At 38.7% G+C, this 19,016-nt stretch overlaps 1 protein-coding gene across 1 annotated transcript in view; it reads right to left on the bottom strand.

Moving 5' to 3' along the window:
- The window catches only part of Wnk (Wnk kinase), an 834,378-nt gene that overhangs the window by 48,640 nt on the left and 766,722 nt on the right, over window positions 1-19,016 (bottom strand). The window contains exon 30 of the mRNA XM_068226022.1: window positions 10,100-10,176. Coding sequence (XP_068082123.1) covers window positions 10,100-10,176 — 77 coding nt within the window. The remainder of the gene's footprint in view (window positions 1-10,099; window positions 10,177-19,016) is intronic.

Below are 19,016 nucleotides of genomic sequence, written 5' to 3'. Positions count from 1 at the left end.
TCTCTCCGTTGTATAATTGGTTGCGAACCATGAATATTACATCATGTAGTTGAACCGTGGGGAAGAAAATTGAAAATGAATGAAGGACTGCATTTTCAGTATGCTGTTTCTCTGATAAACATCAAACTGAAAGTTTTCACAAGTCGGCATAATGTCTGTTACGTGGCGATACAAAGCCTTCCACTGCCGGAAGAAAAACTTGTCCAAGGGCTGTATTTTCCCTGTAGTGCAGGGAGAAATCTGGAGAATTTCTATACTGTTGCCTAGAGGAATGTCTTCAAGACATCTGTTATCACTATAAGTAGGCCGGGAATCTAGCAGTAGCAAACACTTCTCTTCCGCAAATGAGAAGAAGGATTCTTTAAACCAATACTTTAATTCGTTTTTCCCCATTTTCCCTGATTTTGTGGCTGTTACAACTATATTTCTGGCATGAAACATTTCTTTGAAACTCTTGGAGCGAAAGTTCCAGTTGCCTTCTGTAGTACAATGAATAATTCCGGGAAAAGAGTACTGGCCATACTAATTGTAGGCATAATTGTGTACGAATGGGTGAGTGCACTAACTGACTGAGCAACCGTTTCTGTATGTTTCTCACCAACAAATGAGTCTTTTTTGCTTTCATTTTGTGCACAAAACCACTCTGATCAGTATTGTATATTGAAGAAGGGGTGTAGTCTAAAATTTGCTCCGTAGCTGCTTCCACAAATTTCTTTGCGACTATCTTTTTCGTCTTCTTCTTGCAGATACTTACAAGATACAAATTTCATAACTTTTCTACTTTTTATTCTGTACTTTTTCTTAAAATGACTCAACCAACTAGCACACGTGCTGAAATTAGTTCTTTACTTACTTTTACATATCCGGCACTACAGCCCTGTGTGAGCCTTGGCCTCTTTTACGATAGTCCGCCATCTACTTCGATCCTGAGCAGCTGGTCTGCATGTACGGATGTTCATTGCCCTCCGGTCGGCTTCAACTTCATCGCTCCATCTATGACGGGGCCTTCCTTGTCACCGTCTTTTTCTTATTCACGATTAAACTACTTTTCTTGGCATTTGATCTTCTTCCATTCTTTCCACATGGCCAAGCCATCGCAGTCTCCGTGCCTTAATAAATCTAACTATATTCTCTTGCTCTAATATGCTCTGTATTTCAGCATTCGTCCTTATCCTCCAACCATTCTGGTCTTGAATTGGGCCATATATTCATCTAATAATCTTTCTTTTAAATATTCTTAATTTATTTGCATCATCAACTAAAATGCTCCAGGCTTCTGAGCCATATGTCACTACAAGTCTAACAAGAGTCTTATATATTTTGAGTTTTGTAGGTTTAGACAATAGAAGAGATTTAAATAATAGGCCCTGTTTCCCACTATTATTCTATGATGTAGCTCTTACTTATTCTATTATTGTTTGTCAACATGGTTCCCAAATACTCAAAAAACTTTGTACATTCTCAAAACTATGCCCATTTATTGTCAAATTATTTTGACTTCTTCTTCCCTCTATAACAGTCTCATGCATATACTTGGATTTACTGTCATTCACCTCCAATCCCATCTGTTTTCCTGCTTCCTCCATTTCAAGAAACATTTCCTTCAAATATCTATCACTCCTGGCCATTAACACTACATCATATGCATATGTACAAATTTGTTTAGATTTATATACAATATTTCTGGTATCCATAATTTTTTCAAGGACTTGGTTAATTGCCAGATTAAACAAAGTAGCTGAGCGTGCATCACCTTGTCTGATTCCTGTATTAAGAGCAAACTCATTTCTAATTCTTCCATTCACCATCACCTTTGCCCTTACTTCTCCCAAAGTGATTCTGAACATCCTAATCAGTTTCTGTGGTATTCCTATTGTCTCCATATATTCATATAGCTTATTCTTATATATACTGTCAAATGCTTGTCTAAAATCTACAAACAACATACGTAGATCTATATTATGCTCATAGCATTTTTCCATCGTTTGATGTACAACGAATATTTGATCTACTATGCTCCTATTTTGCCTGAAGCCACATTGTGCTTCATCCAATCTCTCTTTAGCATATGGAGTCAGATATTGCAATAGGATATTTGAAAATACTTTATATATGATATTCAGTAGTGTAATTCCCCTATAATTAGTGCATTCATATTTATTTCCCTTCTTATATATTGGGAAAATTAGTTTTTCCCAATTTTCTCTCAAATCTTAATAATCAGTTCATGTATCTCTTGCAGCATTTCTTTGCTACAATTTTTAATCAGTTCACTTGTTATTCCATCTTCTCCTGCTGCTTTATGGTTATTTAATTTTGCAATAGCATTTTCTACATCTTTCAATGTGGGGACATTTATCCATTGTTCTGGCCCACTCTGCTCCATATGCCTTTCACTTTCTTCCACCTCTTCTCTTTCCTTGTTAAGGAACTCTCGGAAGTATTCGGTTTATCTTTCACTTATTTCCTCTTCATTCTGTAGTAGCTTACCTTCTTTATTCTTACAGCCATTCAATCTTGGCTTATACTCCTTCCTGAAATAAGTCATTCCATTATAGAATTCCTTTGTCCTCTTCTGTAACCTTTGTGTCTCTATACTCTCTAGTTTCTTCTTAAGCATCTCTCTTTTCTTCTTCTTACAGATGTTATTAGCTTCAAGTCTACATTTCTCATACTTTACCCTATTTGACCTTGTGTCTCTCTGTAACATTTTTGCCCTTGCTGCATTCTTCCTTCCAAATGCTTCATCACACTCCATATCAAACCAAATATTTCTTTTCTTTTTAGCTATACCCAGTGTTTCTCGGGCGCATTTTGTATGCACCTTTGAACTTTTGCCCACGTTTCCTCTATTCCAGATACTTGTCCAATCGTCTGTAAAGTATTGCTCATTTTTGACTGGAATTCTTGTTTTCCTTCTGGTTGTTGTAGTTTTTTCCAAATTCCATTTCCTTCTTTCCGTAGGGTGTCTCCTCTGTCCTATTGCCAATTTTTGTCTCACTATTGCTTTTACTAAATAATTATAAGAATCACAGTTTGACCCTCTGCATGTCCGTATGTCAATAACGGATGCTGCATGCCTCGTAGTCACTAGTACATGATCTATTTGATTTACCACTGTGCTTCCTGGCATCTTCCACGTTCCTTTATGTATTTTCTTATGATCAAAGTAGGTGTTTTTAATTATAAGACCACTCGTAGTTGCAAACTGTCCCAAATGAAAACCATTCTCATTTGATTTTTCATGTAGTGTATATTTCCCTGCTATTGGTCTCATACACTCTTCCTTTCCCACTTCGGCATTAAAATCACCTAAAATATTAATCATGTCATATCTTAGTCCCTCATCAACGGTTTGTACTAACTCATCATAAAATTGTTCCTTCCTTTCCTTATCCGCATCTTCAATTTGGTGCATGTGCTGATATAACAGTTATGTTCCTAAACTTCCCCTTAATCCGAAGCTTACATATTCTATCTAAGATAGGTTCAAATCCTATTACACTCTTCTTCAATTTCCCATGTACTATAAATCCCATACAGAACTGTCCTGTTCTTTCTTCCGGCCCACTGCAATAGAGGTTATAATCTTTCTGTTCAATACATCCTTGCTCTTTCCATCTTATTTTCTGAATCGCTACTAAGTTGTATCCAAATCTTTTTGTTTCATTTACTATTTCTTGCATTTTTCCCGGTTTCAACATTGTTCTTACATTCCACATCGCCATGTTTATATCCGCTTTCCTTACTCGTATCCTTTTCCTATGCTTTTGTCGTCTTTGATTTCAGTCCAGTTTTCTCGTAGAAGTCTTCTGAACAATGTTTTTTTTTTTACAAGGTGAGGCCGTTAACCCCATGCTCAACCCTATCCACTGGCTGGGGGCATTGATTTTGGAGCATCCTACTCCTAGACAGGTTGTCTTCACCACGACAAAGGAGTCCCGTCTACCCCATCTTATGACCTCAACTAATTAACCCCAGTGAGGATGGGTTGCCTCATCCGCCTTTTCCACCATTCCGAAGGTCTCGTTCTCTGCTGCATCTGCCGTTAAAGTCTTCACCCATAACCCTGGGCATGGGTTCCACATTATACCCCGTGGGACTGGGTCCCCACCTGAACTTAGCCATCCTTTTACACCGGCCTACTAGAGTAGAGGATGCCCACCACCACAACGTGGATGTGCCGGGCAGGAGTTACTCAAGTCGAGAATAGGGATGGTAGCCTTATCTCCCTTGAGTCGGATTAATGGTTGTGTATGGTACCACAACCAAAGGCCTGAAATTAGTTTGCTCCATTGAAATCTCTCTTGAAATTTCCAAGGCCCACAGTCGCAGGTCTTCATCGCATACATTTCACTTCAGTCTTCTTGCTTCTGTAAAGTGAGAAAATAATTTTGTATGCATCAATTTCCAGTGTTCAATGGGGCTCACTGATGTAGATTCTAATTGATTCTTCCACCTGTACAGTTGCTGCAGTGATGTCATCTTACGACAACTTTTGCAAACAGTGGTTAATGAAAGCTGCTTCTTACCCCCCTTATTTAACCATAACCTTACAGTCTTTCTCTTGTATGCAAGATCTACAGCTTGTTTCACTTTCTTCGGTACACTGGAAGGATAGCTTGAACTAGTAGATTTTCTAGGTGACTGCAGTGTCCTTTCACTGGATTAACAGGAATCAGACTCGGGGCTCAAAATTGGATCTGTAATACATCTTGTCCTTGACAATGGTGTGCTGCCTTCTCTTTCATATAATGCAGATGAGGAGTCACTGCTTCCACTATCACTTTCACTGTCACTGTTTCTCTCCAGACACGACTCCAAGACAATACTGGCACCCATGGGATGATTTTCAATTAGTTCGATCACACGTCGACACATCTCCCTTTCTTCCGAAATTATTTCACAGGAAGAGGAGAAACCGTTTTCACGGGAATAACGTAAAGCATACTGTAGAACATTAGCCGGATTTATGGATGGTCTTTCAAAGGAACATGTGTCAACTGGCTAGCACAGAAAGCTCAAGGTAATCCGGTCGCTTCAGCTGGTCACCAGGGCTGTCCACGTTGAGCTATATGCTAACGCGTGCAATTCTATTAGACATTTCCATATTGATTTCAGGACCTTACAGATTTAAATGGCAGCTGAATTTTTGTACATTGCTTTCTTAACCCTTTGGGGTCCAATGTCGGACTCAGTCCGACATCGTTAATTTTCAGTTCCGGTCCTATGTCGGACCTAGTCCGACACAACTTTAAGGTTATATATTTCGTATGCTGGAGCAGAAATGGCGCCGAGCTTTATGCAGTATACAGCCTTGGCATTTCTCTCTTGCCTTATGCTATCTGCTGTTCATTCCTTTAAGCTGAATTGTGATTTCTTTGGAGATAGTTCCTCACTGTCACAGCTGTGTTTACTTTCGTTATCAACATGGCGTCCACCAGCCGCGGCATGGAGCCTGATGATATTTACGAACAGTTATGTGACAGTGGTGATATTGATGATGATTTGTTGATGCATTCTGATGGTGACATTAGTATTCCTGAATCTGAGTATGATATTTCGAGTGAGGAGGAAAATGACATGGAAGATTGTGGCAAAAGCGCTGATGTAGTGGGTGACGAATGGAAAGTTTATGAAGAAGGTGACCGTGTTTTTTCCAAGTATTCTCACAACAGTGCTATGAGATACATACCTCCTACTACAGGAAAGAAACCGGTAACTCCTTTGGATTTCTTTTTGTTGCTGTTCCTGGTTTCACTGTTCTCTGAAATATGTAAGGAAACTAACAGGTATGTAAGAGAATGTATTACCAAACGTATGCCGTTGCAGCAACATTCCATATGATGGAACTGGGTCGATGTTACCATCGATGAAATGATGGTATTCTTCTGAATATGGCACGTACAAAAAGGAAAATTCTAAAAGAACATTTTTCAGACTTGTGGCTCTATTCATCCACCTTCTGTAAGGACATTTTTTCTCGGAAATGATTTCTTCAGATATTCTGGGGCTTTCATGTTTCACCCCCTCCACAATCAAGTGCATCAACAATGGTAATAAGAACGAGTAAAGTTAGAAGTGTCTTAGACTGTGTAGGGAAGTTCTTGGAATTTTATAGGCCAAGTCAGTATCTGTCAGCTGACAAACTGACTGTAGGCTTCAAGGGGTGTGTACTTTTCAAAATGTATAATCCACAAAAACCAACAAGGTGGGGGATTAGGAAATATGTTATTGCTGATGCATTGAATGGGTGTTTTGTCCATGATTCCTTACTTTGGCTCGTTTACTACGCTAAATTTACTTTCCCCTGGTTTGACATATTGCAGTAGAATAGTTTTACAGCTGGTGACAGACGTACTTCAAGTTACTCAAGGTGTAGGTTATCATTTGTTTACTGATCGATTTTACACTAGTATGGAACTGGCAAGAGAACTGTTGAAAAGGAAAATTCACCTAACTGGGACTGTGCTATTGAATCGGAAGGGACTACCACCTCAGCTGAAAGATAACGAGACTAAATCTGAAGAAGCATGAAATTCGTGCTCTGCGGAAGGAAGAAAAGTTCATGGTATTTTCGAGGAAAGACAAGCGCACTGTGTCAGTTCTTAGTACATGGCACAACCCATCAATGGTGGAGGTAGTCAGACACATCCATAATGGGCCATGAGATGAAACAATTTTAAAGCCTGTTGCCATTATAGATTACACAGGCAAAATGGGAGGGGTCGATTGTGCTGATCACTACTGCTCATCTTATGGTTTTGTAGTGAAAAGTCTGAAGTGGTGGAGGAAATTGTACTTCTGGGTGTTGGAGGTAGCTTTGGTGAACAGTTTTCACCTATATAACTTACAACAAATGGCAGAAAATAAGCACGAGGTGAATCACAAGACTTTCAGGGACCGAGTTATTATGGGGCTTGTTTGGGACGTTAGGAACCAAAATGCCCGTAAGCATGGCCGACAGAGCAGCTGTGCTGAAGAACTTCGACTGAACAGGAAGCTACACATCATAGATGCTCGTCAGGACAAAAAAACCAAGGACTGTGCCGTGTGTTCCGACAGGAAAGTGAAGGGGGGCAGAGAGGAGACATCATTTTTTTGTGAGACCTGTCCAGGGAACCCAGGACTACACCCGAACAAATACTTCCAGAAGTACCATACTTTGAAAAAATATCGCTGATAATGTGGTTAACTTGACTGATAATAAATAAATTTGCAGTTCGTATTATTAATGTAAAAATTCAGCTTTTTACTTATGTGAGTACTTCCTTCCCATATTTGCCTAATGTCAAATTGGACCTGCGCAGGATGCAGGTGGAAAATCAATTGGACCCCAAAGGGTTAAGGACCCCTCATCCTCTCTACCAGATTTCATTGTCAATTTCAAAATGACAGTATGGACAGTTCTCTTGTAAGTCAGGGGAGTGTGCTGTCACCTCTTTTGTTTCCAATGATTATGGATGAAATTGTAAAGGAGACAAAGGAAGCAAATGAGGAATAGGAAGATGAAGTTATTACTATCTGCAGATATATTGTTGTCTGGGGAATAAATAGCAAAGAAGTTCCACAACAACTTGATGCAATGAACAAGAAAATTGGAAAGTATGGAATGAAAATCAGTGGAGAGAAAAGTAAGACCATGGTGATACCAAGAGCAGAAATACAAGGGAAAGGCATTGTGAAAATTGGTGGTCAAAGCCTTGAAATTGCAGACAGTTTCATATACCTAAGGAGTGAATTAATGCAGAATACAAGACTGGACATGCAGATTAACAAGAGGGTGCAACAGGGCAATTCATTCTACCAGAGTGTAAGAAACCTTGTCTGGAATAAGGAAGTACCAAGGAAGTGTAAAGAGATAATGTACACACCCATAGTGACTTATGCGCCTGAGACCAGGATAACAACAAGTAGGAAGGTGACTAGAATTCAAGCCAGCAAAATGAAACACCTAAGAAGTATGACAGGAAAGACAAGGAAAGACAGATTGAGAAATGAAGATGTGAGAAAGGAAGTCTGAATGGAAAACCTAAATGAGAAAATTGATAGGAGTAAACCAAGATGGTTTGGACATGGAAAGAGGATGGAGGAGAAAAGAATATTGAGACAGATAATGGAGATTAAGTTTCAAGGAAACAGAGCAAGAGGAAGACCTAGAACAACGTGGAAGATTCAGTAAAGAGGGATGCAAGAACAAGAAACCTTGACTGGGACAAAAATATGGAAGATGAATGGTGGAAGGAGAGAGGAAGGTGGAGAAGTGCCATAAATGCCCCCACCCGGCAGGAGCTGGATAAGGGTAAGGTAGGAGGAGGAGGATGAGGAGGAGGATGATCTGTTAAATACAAATACTTAATCCATGTGGTAAATGCACTTAGCAGTGAGGTGTAGTGGAGGTTAGCCTAGCAGCACCTATGATCACAGCCCAGCTTCAAGCTAAGAGTTGGCGATGGTCCTAGCCAATATCTCTGGTCAGACACTAGGTCGTCTTTTTTTGTTTTAAAACATTTGATTTACCTACGTCGCACCAACACAGATAAGTCTTACTGTGACAATGGGATAGGAAATGGCTAGGAGGGGGAAGGAAATGACCACAGCTTTAATTAAGATACAGCCCCAGCATTTGCCTTGTGTGAAAATGGGAAACCATTGAAAATCATCTCCAGGGCTGTCGAGAATGAGGTTCGAACCTACTATCTCCCAAATGCATCATGATAACTTACGTGACCAAAACCGTGAGGCTACTTGCTTGATGACAATAACTCTGAGCTGCTCCCCAGCTGCTATGCTGTCCACTATGGTCACTCATGCAATTTATCAGTAATGGATTAACAGCCTAGGAGGTATAAGATAGATTCAGCTATCCCTCCTTTGAATGGGATAATCCAGATAAGGAGCTATGAACTAAGGTCAGCAATTCTCCTCAAGGACAACTTCTCATCTCTCAACAGTTTTTAAGAGACAAAATCATAGGTTAGATAAAGCCAAAACGTACAATTTAAATTGGAGCTTTTACATGCTCCTGATGGATTCGGTTATCTGAAACATAAAGAACTGAGAGCACTGAAAAATTTGAAATCCACAACAAATCTCAATCATTCAATCAGATTTAGAGCCGAAAAGGAAGAAAATAAATAGTGAAGAATGACCTGAAGAACAAAACAAAACAAATCAAACAAAAATCCTTCCTCTCTAATGATTTTCTTATCATGTCATTCTTCTTTTTGATATTTGTGCTCCATAAGACCTATCTGTGTCAGTGCGACATAAAGCCACTAGCAAAAAAAAAAAAAGTGTATTTAGTATCTCTGTCAAAGTAAACTGCTCTTCCCTTCTATTCTTCCTTTGCCAGCTTGAGCATGCTGTCAGCATTTGGTCTTTGCTTGATGGTGAATCAGATCCAAAAGTTAACTGTCTGAACCATAATTCATCAAATTCCTCCTTTTTTTTCTATACTGGATATTCATGATTTTTATTTCTCTTTTTCTTCTTCCTTTTTCTTTCTTTGCATAGGACACAAATAAAAATGTAGAAAATAAAAGAAATGGTCATACTCAAATAAATAGTAAGTTACAATGCAAGGCAGAAATTTTTATGATAATATGGCCATGGTACAAAGGTATAATTTAAATAAAGAATTCTGATCTGATGGTCAATGGGAGAAGTAACCAGCAAAATTACCATGAGAGATTTAGATACCACCATACCATAACCATCATTCATTCCATAGGAAAATACTATTTTTGGAGAGAAAGTGGTATTCGCCTGGGAGTTAGAAAGACAAAGAGAACATCTTTGATGCTACAGATAAATTTTGATATTTTTTCTTTTCTTTTTTACAATCTGCTTTATATGACACCGACACAGATAGGTCTTACAGTGACGATTGAATAGGAGGGGGCTAGGAATGGGAAGGAAGTGACTGTGACATTAATTAAGTTACAGCCCCACAGAAACCAGGAAAAACCATCTTCACGACTGCCAACAGAGGGGTTTGAACCCACTATCTCCCAAATTATTTCTTGCTGATATTCAAGTACATAATATTACAAGAATTTTCAACTAAACAGAAAGGAGGAATTCTAAAGTACATTACCTTTCAAGTACTGCTCTCACTTCCAGTGCTGCAGTTGGGCTTAAAGTAATGCCTCCTAGTGAAGAAACCTGTGTCACCTTGAAACAGGGAAAGAAGAAATATATTAGACAAATCAGTTATTTTAAAAATCTTTCTCCAAATATTTCTGCCAGTTTACTTGTTTCTGCAGATCTAATCCTAGAGAAACAGTGGTCAAGACATGCACCCTGCAAGTGCCAGCACACCCCAGGAACACAACCACCTCTGGCTAGCACTCTGGTTATCCCCACCACTGTTGTATTCAGTGAAAGTGTGCAAGAAATATGGCAGTCAAGGCAGAAGGTAAACGGAAGATATGTGTGTGGTGAAATCTAATAAATGAAGTAAAATCTGCGTTCACTGCCTCCATAAACAAACATAATATGGCGACGAAAGACAATGTCCTGTGTTTTATGACAACAGTTTGCATACAAGCACATGTTTATACTCTTTACAATAAAATAGAGAAAACTGTAACCAAAGATGGAATGTGTGTTAGTTCATTTACATTTGGACCATACGTGTTCTATGTCTGGAACAACAGTTCACAATACAGTCAAGAGCATGGAGTTGCACAGGTTAAGTAAAGTCCGTTAGACCTGCACATTGCTGGAACCGAAAATTGAAAGAGTTTTAGCAGCTTGCCTGTGCAGTCCAGGATGTTGCTGTTGAGGAAATATTTTATAAAAATTGTGCACATTTCGGGATTGCAGAAATATGTTCTTGAGCCAAGTACTGTGCTGCAGATTTATCAGCACAAGCTTCAAGGTAGAGTCCATTATTCTTATAGGTAGCCTATTCTTCTCTGTCTGTTTAACATAACCCCATCACTGAATACAGAAAACTATCTTCAGGGCCCCACTATCTCCTGAATGCAAGTTCACAGCTGCATAACCCAAACCACTCGAACTGTCCACGAGAAAGGCTTCCTAAACAATGTACCCGTTTCTTGAGGACAGTCCAGATATCTTCTAAGGACGCAGGGCACAGTTCCCTGCAAAACGTAAAGAATTTCACCTTATTTTCTTGACACGGCATAAGTCCAAAAGCCTATACAGCATCATGTCTGAATTAAATTCTCAAGAAATTTTCATTTAATTACCTGTATGGGAAAATTCATTTTTTAAAATACTGTTAATAGCAATGCAGAAGAATGCCACACCCTCCTTTCGTAACATGACCTTACTTTTTACATTATACTGTGCTGTATAGTCAGTTCAATAGTCTTGACATTATCCATGCCTTGAAACTACTTTGTCTTTGAATTAATTCTGCTAACTACCACCAGATTGCAGCAGCTAGACATTTGTTTGCACACATGCAATTATTAACTAATAGCTTTCACACATGGCTATGCCTGAATCAAACAGGTATAGCAAATCCAAGTGATTATGTCCAGCTTTAGACATCACATTTTTTCTTCATTAATTGCTAAGTGTAATATAAGAACTCTTATCACAAGCTACTTTTTAAAGATATGTATGTGGTCTCAAAAACGTTTACCCATAACTTTTTATACTTTATATTTCTTGCACACAGTTTGGGGATATCTTTAACACTTTAGACAGTGTTGTGGCGAGCCTCTGGAATGCCCTTCCCATGTCTAGAACAGGATTTCTACCGTTAACTAACGAGCTGCTGGCATGGGAAAGGTTATAAATAATAAAAATTACATTTTACAGGAAAGGTAAAAAATAGTTTGAAGAACACCAGAAGGAACTTGACAAAAACATATTGTTTAGAGTTATCTACATACATACATACATACATACATACATACATACATACATCATTATAGACCGTTATGCTTTTCAATGTTCAGTCTGCAAGCTGCTGTCAATTTACTAAATCGCTGCCCCAATCCTCTGTATGTAACTACTTACATGGCCTCGTTCAGTTCTATACCTCTTATCTTTAAATCGTTCGAAAATGAGTCTAACCATCATCGTCTTGGTCTTCCTCTACCCCTCTTACCCTCCATAACCGAGTCCATTATTCTCCTAGATAACCTATCCTCCTCCATTTGCCTCACATGACCCCAGCACCAAAGCCTGTTTATGTGTACAGCTTCATCCATCGAGTTTATTACTAACTTAGCTTTAATCTCCTCGTTCCCAGTACCCTCCTGCCACTGTTCCCACCTACTCGTACCAGCAATCATTCTCGCTACTTTTATGTCTGTTACTTCAAGATTATGAATAAGATATCCTGAGTCACAGAGCTTTCACTCCCGTAAAGCAAAGGTGGTCTGAAAACAGACTGATGTAAAGATAATTTCGTCTGAGAGCTGACCTCTTCCTTACAGAATACTGTTTATCGCAACTGCAAGCTCATTGCATTAGCTTTGCTGCACCTTGAATCAATCTCACTTACTATACTACCATACTGGGAGAACACACATCCTAAATACTTGAAATTATTTACCTGTTCCAGCTTTGTATCACCAACCTGACATTCAGTTCTCTTGGATTTCTTACCTACTGACATCATTTAGTCTTCGAAAGGCTAATTTTCATACCATACTCATTGCACCTATTTTCAAGTTCCAAGATATTCGACTGCAGGCTTTCAACACAATCTGCCCTTAAGATCAAATCATCAGCACAGGCCAGACTGCTTACTACATTTCCACCTAACTGAATACCTCCCTGCCACTTTATACCTTTCAGCAGATGATCCTTGTAAACTATGAACAACAAAGGTGAAAGATTACAGCCTTTTCTAACCCCTGTAAGTACCCTGAACCAAGAACTCATTCTACCATTAATTCTCACTGCAGCCCAATTGTCAATATAAATGCCTTTGATTGATTTTAATAACCTACCCTTAATCCCATAGTCCCCCAGTATGGCAAACATCTTTTCCCTCTGTATCCTGTCATATGCTTTCTCTAGATCTACAAAAATAAAACATAACTGTCTATTCCTCTCATAGCATTTTTCAATTACCTGGCACATACTGAAAATCTGATCCTGACAGCCCCTCTGTTGTCTCAAATCACACTGGTTTTCATCCAACTTCCTTTCAACCACTGATCGCACCCCCCCCCCCCCCCCATTTTGAAAAGTGGATAAATGTTGTAGTAAAGGTTAATTTTAATTTTAGTCTACCTAAAAGCAAAGCAAAGTCATCTCCGTACAGGCCATGAAGGCCCTTGGAGGTGTGGAAGGTAAAGGCTTCCACTATCCGTAACCTCTGCACTCGATGGGGTAGAGTGGTTAGCTCTACGCCCGGCCGCCTTGCCCCCAGGAATTAACGTCGTACTCATTTTTGGTGTAGGCTGAGTGAACCTCAGGGCCATATGCACCTCTGAAAGTGGAAATCTTGTTTCTTAAATTTTACGACTTCCTGACGGGGATTCGAACCCACGTCCTTCCGGGTGAACCAAGTACACCTTTACCGCCTCGGCCAGGCAGCCCCTTTTGGTCTACCTAGTGTTAATAAATGGTGTATGAAGAATTAGAATGGTATTTCATTATTTCTGTGATGCTGTGAACAAGGGGTGCTCTTACATCTTATGTGTGTTTCAGGTGTTTTGAAAGAAGATCAGAAGAATTCCTTTAGATCATTTTGGGAGACTGGGACATGTTACTTTGGGATGCAGCTTTGCTGGGTTACATGAAAAAGAAATAAAAGATTTTTTGAAAGTAAAAACCAAAACAAAGGTAATATTATATGGCGTTACAGCATAAAAGAAAAACATGATGAGAAGCCTGTTTGTGGACAATTTCTGCTCTCTGTATTCCATATATCAGAAATTCAACTAAGGACTGTGCAACAATCCTTGAGAACAGGTAGGTGTAATATGGTATGTACAAAAGGTGCATGTGTAGATGTGCATATCAGTTATTTTACTGAGGGCTGACTAATATTTGACTTTTATAGGTGCTGCCCCGGAAGATCATAGAAGCAAACAACCGTCAGAATGAAATTGCAAATAATGTCTGGCAGCTTGTGGAAGAACACTGGGGATGGATTCCTCATCAGGAAGCTCACAAAAGCAGGGCAAACTGGTACTTTGAGAGCCCTGAATTAAACACTGAGAAATTATATACAGCTTTCAAGTAATATTATTATGACAAGGTGAGTTTAACCTCTCAGAGTAGGATACATGATGATGATGATGATGATGATGCTTGTTGTTTTAAGTGGCCTAACATCTAGGTCATCGGCCCCTGATGGTATGAAATGAGGCGAGATGCAATGACAAAATAAAATCCAAAATCCTCCACTGACCAGAATTAAAAGCGTGAGGACGAAAAATGAACAGATGGATATGAATTTAAAACAATCAGTGGAGCCGACCCGCAATGCCTCAGTCTCAGAAACAGAGGAAAACCATAGTAATACTGACCAAGGGACTGCTTCTATAGCTCAATACTGAATCGATGATGCTTGCAAGTTAAAGGGGTCCAAAATATAGGTTATCGGCCTCTCATAATGGTACTTATCACTTAGAAAGTAGAACCATGGTATCTGTCATGGTGCGGTACTAATCAAAAGTATCTTAGACTCGCGGTATTCCACACATTATAGTACTACTCGCAGGTAATGGAATTTGCACATGTAATACAGACCTATGGTATTTCGCACATAGCGGTGCCATTTACAGGCGACGCAAACCTATGGTTTTCATCACATAAGTGTACTAACCACAGGGACTCGTACTATCCTGTGGTGTTCCTTATATAGTGAGTACTAATCATAGGCAAGCCAGAACCCTGGTGTCGCTCATATAGTGCTACTAATCACAGGTACTGTAAAAGCCTGACCGCTCGGTGCTCCTGCATGCTACTAATTACAAACCTATTTTGTACCTAACATAGTGGTACTACGCGCAAGTAATAGCGACCCATGGTGTTCCCCGCGTGGTGGCACTAATCACAAGTAGTTTCATGGTTCTAATCCAATTATTCCTTGGTCGCCCCTTTTAGTCGCCTCTTATGACAGGCAGGAGATACCGTGGGTGTATTCTTCGTCTGCATCCCCCACCCACAGGGGGTAGAGTAGGATACAGTGCATATCACAAATACTGCAGAGAAAATAGTGAATATTGCTTCCAACTATCAAAGACAGAAAAGTGTGATTACTGTGCAGAATGTAAGGCATCTCGCAAAGCAAACCCTGATCATGACTGAAAAAAAAAAAAACAGTACCTCTACCACAAAAAGCAAGATGAAGCATACAATGAATTAAAAAGAGAGTTACTGAACAGTGCAAAAAAATGGGGACAGTCACCTTCCACATCTCACACCCATTCGACTCAAAGATACTCAATTTTGTATTCACCCTCAGTTTTTAAGATTTCTACACTGGTTGAAGATGGACAAAGGCCCCTGTGGCCTTGTTGACTCTATTTTGGATATCTTCATTTACCCCTCCATTTCTAGAAATAATGCTTCCTAAATAACAGAAGTGGTCAGCTTGCTCCATCTCATTTACTAGTACTAGTGAGTTTTTTGGCATTTACCCTTGGCCTTAGCAACATTTATTCTGAGTACCATCTTATGTGCTTGCATTTATTTATAAATAAATAAATAAATAAATAAATAAATAAATAAATAAATAAATAAATAAATAAATAAATAAATAAATAAATAAATAAATAAATAAATCAATCAATCAATCAATCAAATCACATCTGATCTGAAATTAGGGCTGTTACATAGGTAGCAAATTCCCTATTAGATGTTTACCTAGTCTTACCTTAAATGATTTTGAAGACAGTGGATATTAATCAAATATTTCCCTTGGTAAATTATTACAATCCCTAATTCCTCTTCCTATAAATGAATGCTTGCCCCAATTTGTCTTCTTTAATTCCAAATTTATCTTCATATTATGATCTTTTCTACTTTTAATAACTCCATTCAAGCTTATTCATCTGCTAATGTCATTCCATGCCATTCCTCTGCTGATAGCTCGGAACACACTATTTAGTTGAGCTGTTTGCCTCCTTCCTCTCGAAGTCTTCCCAGCTGAAAGTGACACTACTTTTTTTTTTGCAGAAGTAACCCTTCTTTCTTTTGGATTTTTTCCAGTTCTTGAATAAAGCTATCCTGTTGTGAGTCCCATACACTAATCGGGGTCTTAACAGGCACTGGTGTGCCCTCTCTTTAACCCTCTTCTGCATGAATTATTTTTTGTTTGCATGTCGTATGAAAATTTTAAGCTTTAAAGTTAAATTTGTATTCAGTGTTCTTAACTGGAGCTAATACCTTAACACACTCATATGTGATGTGGTTTTCCATAATGGAATGTATATTATATATATGATTTTTTGTGATTATTATGCTAAGCTTTTACATTCAAAGACCGATCATTACTGCCTACTGGCCACGGGTAGATGTTGCGACCATCGGTTGGTAATGTCTTTGAGGTTGAGCGAGAAGTACTTGGCCTATGGCAACAGGATGGGGAGGGCCCATGTAAAATAAACAGTGGTTGATGCACGGGAATATTGACGGGGTGGAAGGAGTATCTTTGGTCGCAGTGCTGTTTTGTCGTCTGTTATATAAAAAATGTAACTACCTAAATGAAGATCTTTCTTTATATCACCACCTAGGTATCCCCAAAGGATACTTTCATCCCATCAACACAGTATTAAAAGCAAGGAGGACTTTGCTTCTTGGTAAAACATACAACTTGGCTTTTCACCCCGTTTTCCATCACACCATTGTCTGTTATCCATCTCACAATATTGTCAAGATCTTGTTGTGGTCGCTCACAATCCTGTAACGTGTTCATTACTACGGTAAAACATCTCCAAAAAGCCTAATCTGCGATTCCACTTCTTTACTCATATCATTGCAGATCATTACAGGATCAGTTCATCGACACTAATTTCAGAATTCTATTTTCTAGAAATTTAGCTACCCATTCAATCACACTTTTGTCTAGTCCAATTTTCGTCTTTAGTCTCCCACGGTCTACCCTATCAAAACCCTTGGATAGCTGGATAGCGATACAGTCCATTTGACCTGAATATAAACATCTGCTATATCTTGCTGGAATCCTGTAAGTCGAGCCTCACTGGAATAATATTTCCTACACTCGAAGGGCCTTCTATCAAATCGGTTAGTAATTTCACGAATGTGTTTAATATGATCAAAGAGAAGGCTTTCCCAGAGATTATATGCACACATACTGACTGAATGGTAATTATCTGCTTTATGTTTATCACCCTTTCATCTGCATACTGGGAATAATACAGCTACTCCCCACTCATTTGGTATAGCTCATTCATGCCAACAGTAATCAGGCAAGTACTTCAGATATTGTACTGTATCTCAACCCAATACCTTTAGTATATTCTCAAAAACTTATGAATTCCAGCTGCTTTTCTAGTTTTCAAATTTTGTATCTTTTAGTAAATATCTTTATTATCAGAGGTACTTTGTTAGTATTTGTCATCTCCAGTACTCTGAAATTATCCTTATATCCAACAATCATTAAATATTCCTGATAAATCCTCACATATGCACTTGGCTTGCTCGTTAATGGTTCCTAAAATTTCCTTCCCGGAACTTTTTTCTGCCGTAAAATAACTATATATATCATTCCATTTTTCACAAAAATTTGTAGGTATGATTGACAATTATGCTTACCATCATGTAATCCTTAGATGACTTCTTTGGTAAATTAAAATATCCTGGTAAGTTCCCTCAATTTCTCCGTACTTTTGAAATCCATTCCAAACTATTTCTTCTAACCTGCACCTCCTTTTTCAATTCCTTTGTTTCTCAGTTATAATCTAGTGGGTCTTCACTATTCCTTGCCACCTTTAAAGGTACATACATGGTGAAACAATAACCCTCTGTCACATTGAATACTGGATGCGCTGATGTATCCCTGGATTACTGCGTATGCACGTATCAATGCTAACGGAGGACATTTTGAACATTTCATGTAAGAAAGAGTTTCATGTGGTATTTTGGTACATTCTCTTCCTGTGTTTCCCATTATTAATGTACTATGTAGAGTTGCAGAAAATAAGTTCTAACATGGAAATAAAGAGTTTCAGGACCCATGTCCATATAACGTATTTTCTTGTTCTGTGTGTGAGAAATGTGTCCTGAAAGTTTGGCCTACCATATTGTTACTCCCTGTATTTGTTTTCACAATTCTTAACATTTGCTCTAAACTCATCCCATAAGCTGTTTTACACTTTCATTCACCATTTTCCACTGATGATAATTACTTTTTTTTTTTTAATTCCCTTATGTGTGTCATCATCATCATCATTTTCATTTCCCATTGTCCAGCTCCTGCCAGGTCTGCTGTTGATGGCACTTGTCCACCGTTGCCTCTCCTTTCACCACTCCTCTTTAGTAATTGTATTCCAGTCCAGTCTTCTGCGAGTCATATTGACCATTATGGTACTGACAAATAATACTACTTTTACAGCCTTCTGTTCTATCACATTTCCTTTTAACTATGACCAAAGAAGTTTCCTGATCATTTATACCACCTATCACTAGTTTCTCTATAGAGCTCAACTGGTTTCATCAACACGTCTAGAATATTCTTCCCTCTCGTTGGTTTCATCACTTTCCAATTCAGCTATCCTACCCAGATTAAGTTATTTACAATTTGTTGGTCATACTTTCTGTCACTTGCATTACTTTCCCAGTTACATGGGATAAATTGAGATCATCTGCTACAATAACATTCCTTTCTGTGTAGTTTCCCATGTAGCTGATTATCTTATCAAATAATTCTGCAACAGTGTCACCCCTTCCAGATCTGTACATCCCATAAACATCAAGTTGCCTATTATCTTTAGAAATGTGCCTCACACCAAGAATTTCATGTTTCTCATCCTTAAAGTTTTCATAGCTTACAAATTCTCAGTACTGCAGCAACAGCTGACTCACATTGGCATGTCTGACCATTCCTA

Source organism: Anabrus simplex, chromosome 2, assembly GCF_040414725.1.
Source record: "Anabrus simplex isolate iqAnaSimp1 chromosome 2, ASM4041472v1, whole genome shotgun sequence".
Classification (NCBI taxonomy): Eukaryota; Metazoa; Arthropoda; class Insecta; order Orthoptera; family Tettigoniidae; genus Anabrus; species Anabrus simplex.
The sequence above is the reverse complement of the archived record's forward strand: the minus strand, read 5'-3'. Positions and strand labels throughout refer to the sequence as shown.